The 8138-nt window shown below is 32.0% G+C and overlaps 1 protein-coding gene across 7 annotated transcripts; it reads right to left on the reverse strand.

Moving 5' to 3' along the window:
• Positions 1-580: 580 nt before the first annotated feature.
• LOC103499526 (uncharacterized) lies at positions 581-4825 on the reverse strand. 7 transcript variants are annotated; one of them, XM_051088347.1, is made up of 5 exons: positions 4664-4761; positions 3971-3990; positions 3059-3111; positions 1046-1146; positions 581-913 (listed from the first exon to the last, which is right to left on the reverse strand). In XM_051088347.1, the coding sequence occupies exons 4-5, from the start codon at positions 1137-1139 to the stop codon at positions 768-770; spliced, it is 240 nt and encodes a 79-aa protein (XP_050944304.1). In that variant the 5' UTR covers positions 1140-1146; positions 3059-3111; positions 3971-3990; positions 4664-4761; the 3' UTR covers positions 581-767. The 7 variants fall into 7 exon arrangements, with proteins under 7 accessions (XP_050944304.1, XP_050944301.1, XP_050944303.1 ...); XM_051088344.1 differs by lacking the exon at positions 3059-3111 and having other exon boundaries at positions 1046-1156; positions 4664-4790; XM_051088346.1 differs by lacking the exon at positions 3059-3111 and having other exon boundaries at positions 4664-4784.
• Positions 4826-8138: the final 3313 nt, after the last annotated feature.

Consider the following 8138-nt stretch of genomic DNA (forward strand, 5'->3'; position numbering starts at 1 on the left):
GGTGTATTTTAGAGTTATTAAAAATATAACATAAGCACTCAGACTAAAAAATTTGAAATAATAGAAATAGAAACTAGAACAATTAAATATTATCGTATCCAAATCGAAGATATCAAACTTCAAAAAGAATTATTAAAAATTGAGGTTAAAAGAAACAAATTGAAAGGTAAGGAGCTAATAAACAAAAAATATAAAACAAATGAGATTGCGAGAAAAAAAGATAATTTGGTCTAAAACAATGAAAACAAAAGGAATTAAGTTCACAAATTGAGTTTAAAATGCTCAAATCAAATCTATACTTCACTACAAACTCATCTCATTCCAAGCCAAACAAACTCTTAATTTCTGTTTCTGTTGAGAATAAACCAGCCATCAGTGGTAGAAAGTTGATCCCCACGTGAGAGTTTCCAAGCAAATTGGGTGTTGAGCAAAGGAGGTAAGCGAACCAACTTGAGCAGCAAATCTAAAGGAAACAATTTTTACAAGTTATTGTCCGGTTACAAACAATCAGACAACCAGATCCCATAAATCAAAGTATAAATAAAAACAATAATCATTCAACGTTGTCTAAAAAGAGACATGAGGGGAAGTTTCTTTTTTCGCTGATTTATTTAGAATGAACATCCTGACACCAGGAAATAAGAATGCCTATCACAACAACAAACAACAAATCTTTCAAATTTCACCGCTCAAAATAAAAAGCAGATTAGAACTGCTTAATGACTAGGAAGTATTTCCAAAAAAAAGGTTGACAACCCAAGTAACATTTAAGAGTCGCGGCTTTTGACAATGAAATTTTGGCGACTGATGGGGTTCATGACCACAGGTGGACCAGCTGTACGAGGCCATGCTTGGAATTTTTTGTCAGTTTCTTCCCACCACTCACTGTTTGAAACAGTACTCGGAGTTGTTCCTGAAGAAGAAAGAAATCCATTAAAAAGAAAGAGAGATTAAGAAGTTAGAGAAATGGAGGCACATCAAAGAAATGGCAAAGCCAAGCAAGGGTAGCAGATCAAAGAAACTGTGAGACCAGACCGATAGTTACCTCCGAATATTTTCTTGTCAGAAATAAGATGGTCACCGATATATGCAACTGCAGTTGCTCCAAGTAAAGAACCTACTATGTATTTTGCTGCCATCTTCTAACTGCAATGAACTAATAAGTTCCCAGATCAATTGAGAACCATACCACACACAGAATTACGTCAAACTGCACCCATATTAAACCAAAAGCTACTATCCTAATGTGGACTTGAACATGGATAGATACCTGAACAAAGATGACGAGGACCACAAACACAAACTACAACAGAAAAGTAGGACACAAACAAGTTGAAGATATGAATTTTTAATTGTATATATGCATCTATTGACATCTAACACTCTTAAAGTACATAAGCATGGAAATTTAACATTGTGATATGCACCCATGGGGAAGAAATAAGCGGCAGTGTGTGGTTTCTATTTGCCTTTCATACGGGTTTTTAGGACCAGGTGAAGTTTCAGTTGGTTTTACCCAGCAATGGGTTCAGCAATAAGAATTGTAAAAGGCTCAAACTAAACGTTTTTTCTCTTATTTCAAGTTGAAGTGTTTGTGTGTCCTGCGAAAAGTCTGAATATATCAGGGAATTTATCTGATTTATGTTAAGGAACAAATAGACAATGATATCCTTTCACAAAAAAAATCAGCCAATGATATTGTTAATTTGGATACAGATTGCTAAAAGTTTGGAAAGAGCTGCCTTTTCTCGTAAATCCTTACTAGCCATCTCAAACAAACCATGAGGACTCCTACAGGCCATCTTGGAGTACAAAATTCTCAAAAGGTTCAGATAAGCAGCACTGCGCGGTCATGCATTTTGGGAAACTACAGGGTTGTTTGGTTTCCCACTACTCTTATAAAATCCAAGTGTTGAGAAAAGTGCTCTCAAATTCTCTGGTTCACTACTTTGCTAGGCTGCTGGGATAGCTGTATGGAGTAGCTACTAAATAGCTTTTCATTCAAAGAAAAACAAAGATTTAATGGCAGAGTGTTGAATGCTAATAAGGCAATTCCAAGAGGCTAAATTATGGCTTCTACTTGGTGTGCACCATCAAAACCATTTGGTAAATTTGAAGTCATTATGCAAGATCCTATTAGCTCTAGGGCTTTGGCATTTTCCCCATTTCATAATTCTCACATCTTCTTGGTAAACTGTTGTTTTTTTTTCTTTTCATACAATTTACCAAAGTTGATCAAGTTCATAGTTTACAATATCAAGACTTAGGTTTGTTCTTCATTCTACAAGCAGTATAGACATTTTAAATCAGTTGGATGCAGGCAAAATCCTAACCAGATAATGCTTTGAAACCCTTTCCGGAGCTTTCTAAGTAACTACTACCGAGTCCTTAGTTCGAATTCCCTCTTTTCATCAATAATTTCACACTGAATTAGCCCCAACCTCCAAATATTCGAGCTCATATGCATGATAAAACCTTATATAGCTCAAAATATCTTTCTCATAACCCGCACAAGAAGCAATACGCTTAAAGTTAGTTTATAATTCAAAACATTACTGAAATGCTTTACAAAATACAGATTAACTATTTAAAAAACCACAAACAAACTCCAAAATTAAAAACTCTCTATCAAATACCAACATTGATAACAGTAATAATCTCTCCGTAGAAAAGAAAGCATAAATACAAAAGCCAGAAAACAAGAATCGAAGATCACTACATGTAATAACCACACAATAATCAAAAACAAAATAGTCGGGAACTCATATTGATAACAGATCACAGAAGGAAAAAAGAAGAACATATAGCAATTCTTAATTTCCTTGCACTGCACAGAACTGGGGAAAAAACAGATTAAAATGCAAACTACAGAGATTTGAGGGAACAAACAGGCGGATAACGATTTTGCGGGGTAGGGTTTCGATTTAATAAATCTATATCTTTCGATTTAAACTAGAGTCAATACAATTATAATAAATTTGTTTTAAAAGAATCAACACGACCACAAACATAGGATAAAAACAAAAACAGCCACCAAAGAGTTGACAATTTTACAAACCTCACAGAATCACACCCAAGAAATTGATTACTGAAATGTGAAAAAGTAGAGATCTGAAATTAAAATTGAAAAAAAAAAACAAATGTCAAATGGAGATGTAGGGAGACCCAAACGAGAGACGAGAGGAAAGGGCAAGGTGAGGGCGAGTGGCTAACTTAAGACAAAAATGAAAAGAACAACCCTAAAATCTAAAAGGTTATATAAGATTACATACACACAAACACACATATGAATATAGGGTTTAGGAAACGTTGTACAAGTAAAAAAAAAAAGTATCCATTAAGGAGGCACGAACAATAACCAACGGAAGTAACATAATAAAATAAATAAATAAATAAATAAATAAATAAATAAATAAATAAATAAATAAAAACAATTAGTCAATTACAGGAAAAGTAGAACAGAAATTATGGTGGCATCACAATAACAAATCCATGATGAGATTCCACCGATTCTACCAGACGTCAAAAGTGCTAATAAACACGAGATTCCATTTGAATAGAGAGATAGAAACAAACAACAGCTCAAAAATCAAGGATAGAGAGACATACCGATGAAGTTTAGAAAGAAAACATGAGTCTAATGCTCAAAGCATAAGAAGTAAAATGCTGCCGAATTAGATTAAACTTCATTGGAAAAGTAATCATCATTTCCTAGTAGTTCCTCTTAAACTTTAACCAGATATTGATTAGCCATTGAAAAGCCAACCATGAAGACTCCTATAGGTCATCTTGGAGTAAAACACTCCAAAAAGATTCAAATGTGGAACGTCATGGGAGGTGTAGTTACTACAGACATGTAAAATTAACAGATCCAACTGGTGTGCATTTTGGACAAGTAGTCGGAAAACAGGGCTCCTCTTATGAAATCCAAGTGTTGAGAAAAGCAATCTCAAATTCTTTAGTTCATTACCTTGCTTGGCTGCTGCTCGGCTGTATGGAATAGATATTACGTACTTTTCATTGAAAGAGAAACAAAGATTTAATGACAGAAAGTTGAATGGCAATAATAAGGCAATTCTGAGCAACCTACTATGGCTTCCTATATTTGGTTTGGCAATCACAATTCTCATAGCTTGTTAGAAAAGGATTAATGTCTTTTCATATAATTTATCAAATCCATAGTTCACAAGACCAGGCAAACAATGTAAAAATATTTTTAAAACGATCTGATGCAGCCAAAATCCTTCACCTTCTTTGCTTCAATAATTTCAGACTGAATTTATCCCCAATGTCCAAATATTCGAGTATCATCAATATTCACGAAAAAATCCTAACATAGACTCAAAACCTCTCTCCCTTGTCCGCTCATAACTCGCGACAACAAGCAATCCGCTTCATGCTTATGATACAAAACCCTAATGAAATGCTATTCAATAAACCACAATCAAACTCTCTTTTAAATTTCCCGTGTCAAACTCCAGCGTCAGATAACGGCAATGATATCTCCGTAGAAAGTAAAGACAAATACAGAAGCGAGAAAACGGGAATCAACAATCACTAGACGATAATCGAACGTATAATAGATGGGAACTCATATTGATAAAAACATGTAGCAGTTCGTAATCTTCTAGCAAAAAAACTAAATAGATTCAAGGGAACGAACCGGCGGCGAAGGGTTTTGCAGAGTTTGGATTCCAAATCTCACCGATGGAGTGTATGAAGCGGCGGCCTACGCTTGATTTTGTGGTTTTTTACTCTCAAACTTTTAGGGCCTTTTACTTTTTCTTTTTTATTTTAACGAAAATATCAGTGTATATCATTTGTGTATTTTTATTGTTTAAATTCAAACCATTCAAAACCTAAACTAATAAATAAAATTAATTTAAATCTTAAATTTTTATAAATCTATCGATTTAAATTTTAAAGTTATAAAGTTGTATCCGTTTAGACTTTTTATTATATTTTATTTAGATAGAAGTTTAAAATTTAAATTAACATATTTATGAAAGTCCAGATGCAAGTTCATACTTTAAGAATATAAATTAATATTTGCTTTCTATTTTATTATATCATTATTATTATCTATCTATCTATGTCCTATATTTAAATCTGGGCTAAGTGTAGGTTCCCTCATTTGTCATTAAAAATTTTGGGTAAAATTAAGTTGTATAACCCTAATTTGTTGTAGGGTTATACAATGTAATTTTACATTTAAATCATTAAAAAAAATCTTATTTATCACTAACAAATTTGAAATAATTATTAAAAGAAAAAAATTATCTTTAATATGTAGTTCAAGTAAACGATATCTACCTTAGAATGTTAAATTTTTTTAGGAGAATTGGATGAAATGACAAAATTATTTTACACAGCTGGGAATTTAGCAAAAAACGTAAAATAAGTTCTTTAGCAAAATATTAACTTGCACATTTATGACTTTCTGGTATGGACGTAAGAATAACTCGAGCAACCCGACAACCCAGACTACCCAACCTATATAGGTTGGGTTGGGTTAGTTTAAAATGTGAGTTGGGTTGGGTTAGTTTAAAATGTGACTTGGGTTGGGTTAATTTAAAATGTGAGTTGGGTTGGGTTGAAAATTTTAATTTTTTTCGGGTTAGGTTGGGTTGCAGGTTGGAGGGTTGAAAAATTCGAGTCAACCCAAATTAATATAATAAATATAAATATTAATAAATAAATATATATTATATTTCATTATTATTTAGGGGTCTTTTCAAAAATATAAAAAAATCGCAAAATAATTACACTATATAGAACAATTCCAAAAATGGAAAAAGTCCAAAAACTCACTGTGTAAAATACCGAAAATGCCCCATCAACCACGCGTAATATATTTGCGATCAATAACGCGCGCGTAATATATTTGCGATCATTTAGATATGGCTACAATTTGTACGCGATCATTTAGATATGGTTCAATATATATGCGATCGTTTAGATATGGTTCAATATATATGTCATCGTTTAGATATGGCTATAATTTATACGCGATCGTTTAGATATGGTTCAATATATATGTGATCATTTAGATATGGCTATACTTTATACGTGATTGTTTAGATATGGCTACAAGACGATCGTTTAGATATGGTTATAATTTATACGTGATCGTTTAGATATGGCTACAACGCGATCGTTTAGATATGGATACAATTTATCTTTTTAATTCCATCTTTAATTTTGTTACACGATCATTTAGATTTGGGGATCCAAATCTAAATGATTTTTTTTTTTTTAAATTTAGTACACGATTTTTTAAATTCTTTTGTACACGATCGTTTAGATTTCTTTACATGATCATTTACTTTTTTTACACGATCGTTTACATTTGGCTACTCCAATCCAAATGATATTTTACAAGATTTTTTATGCAAGATCTTTTATTTTTTTTACACGATCGTTTACTTTTTTAAATGATCGTTTACATTTGGCTACTCCAATCTAAATGATTTTTTTACAAGATTCTTTATACACAATTTTTTTTACACGTTTACAATTAGTTACTCCAATCTAAATGATTTTTTTTAAGATTCTTTGTCTTATACACAGTCGTTTAGATTTGGTTACCCAAATGTAAACGCGTAAAAAAAAAGGAAGAAAGATGATGGAAAGATTAATCGACATAAAAAAGAATAAAAAAAGAAGATGTAAATATTAAACAATGTAAAAAGAATAAAAAAAGAAGAAAGACGGTTAAAAGAAATCACAAAATCAGAAAAGAAGAAATACGATGGAAAAATCACAGTGAAAAAAAAGAAGAAGAAATACGATGGAAAGATTTAATGACGTAAAAAAACAATTGAAAAATAAGAAAGATGATGGAAAGAAATCGCAGAAAAAAATAAGAGGAAAAGAAGAAAGACGATGAAAGAAATCGAAGAGGAAGACGATAAAAGAAACCGCAGAGAAATCGCGAGGAAGAGAAGGGCAAACTTGGAATATTTAAAAAATGGCTAACTTTATGGGCTTTGTTACACGGTCGTAAATAGTTTGGTGTTTTGTTATATTTATGTAAGTTTTCCTATTATTTATTTATTTAATAAAAGTTAAACAATCTTGAGTTCTGAAAGTTTTTTTTTTTTTTTTGCTTAACTTGATGCAAAACATATTCGATTTACGGTTGATGATTTTCATTTACAAATATTAAAAGTTAGAAACGAAAAAAAAAATAAAAATAATACAACCCGTCAACCAATCTATATGGGTTGGGTTGGGTTGGAAACTTAATTCGGGTTATTTGGGTTGGCAATCCAACCAACCAGAAAATATGGGTTGGGTTTTGAATGTCTTCCAACTTAACCCGTTTACACCTCTACTTTCTGGTCATTTCCATTTTACCCCTAGTTTTGTGGTATTTCAAGGTTTCACATATAGTGAATTATAAATAGATCGGACATTGGCAAGGTGGTCGGATTTGCGAATAACAGTGTATTTTGCAAACTCATGATTTTATCCTAACTGAATCTTAGATTTATTTGTAGAAAAAATTGCAGAATATCTGAGAATTTGTATCCTTAATATCCCTAATTAGTTGTTGTGTTATATTCTAATTGAAATTGTATCTTTAATAAATAGGGGTCTTTTCAAAAATAGAACAAAGAGGCAAAATATTTATACTGTATAAAACAATTCTGAAAACGGAAAAAGCCCACAGACCCACCGTGTAAAATACCAAAAATGCCCCGTCGACTACGTCGTCAATAATGTGCGCGTAATATATTTGCAATCGTTTAGATATGGTTCAATATATACGTAAATCGTTTAGATATGGTTCAATACATACGCGATCATTTAGATATGGTTCAATACATACGCGATCGTTTAGATATGGTTCAATACATACACGATCGTTTCGATATGGCTACAAGGCGATCATTTAAATATGGTTATAATTTATACGCGATTGTTTAAATATGGCTACAATGCGATCGTTTAGATATGATTATAGTTTATACACGATTGTTTAGATATGGCTACGACGCGATCGTTTAGATATGACTACAACGCGATCGTTTAGATATGGCTACAATTTATACGTGATCGTTTAGATATGGTTCAATATATACGCGATCGTTTAGATATGGCTACAAGGTGATCGTTTAGATATGACTATAATT

Source organism: Cucumis melo, chromosome 8 (assembly GCF_025177605.1).
Source record: "Cucumis melo cultivar AY chromosome 8, USDA_Cmelo_AY_1.0, whole genome shotgun sequence".
Classification (NCBI taxonomy): Eukaryota; Viridiplantae; Streptophyta; class Magnoliopsida; order Cucurbitales; family Cucurbitaceae; genus Cucumis; species Cucumis melo.

Coding starts and splice junctions, on each gene's coding strand:
- LOC103499526 (XM_051088342.1), bottom strand. CDS start 1,139: ATGGCAGCAAAATACATAGTAGGTTCTTTACTTGGAGCAACTGCAGTT. Junction 914..1,045: donor TGACAAGAAAATATTCGGAG/GTAACTATCGGT, acceptor TTTCTTCTTCAG/GAACAACTCCGAGTACTGTT.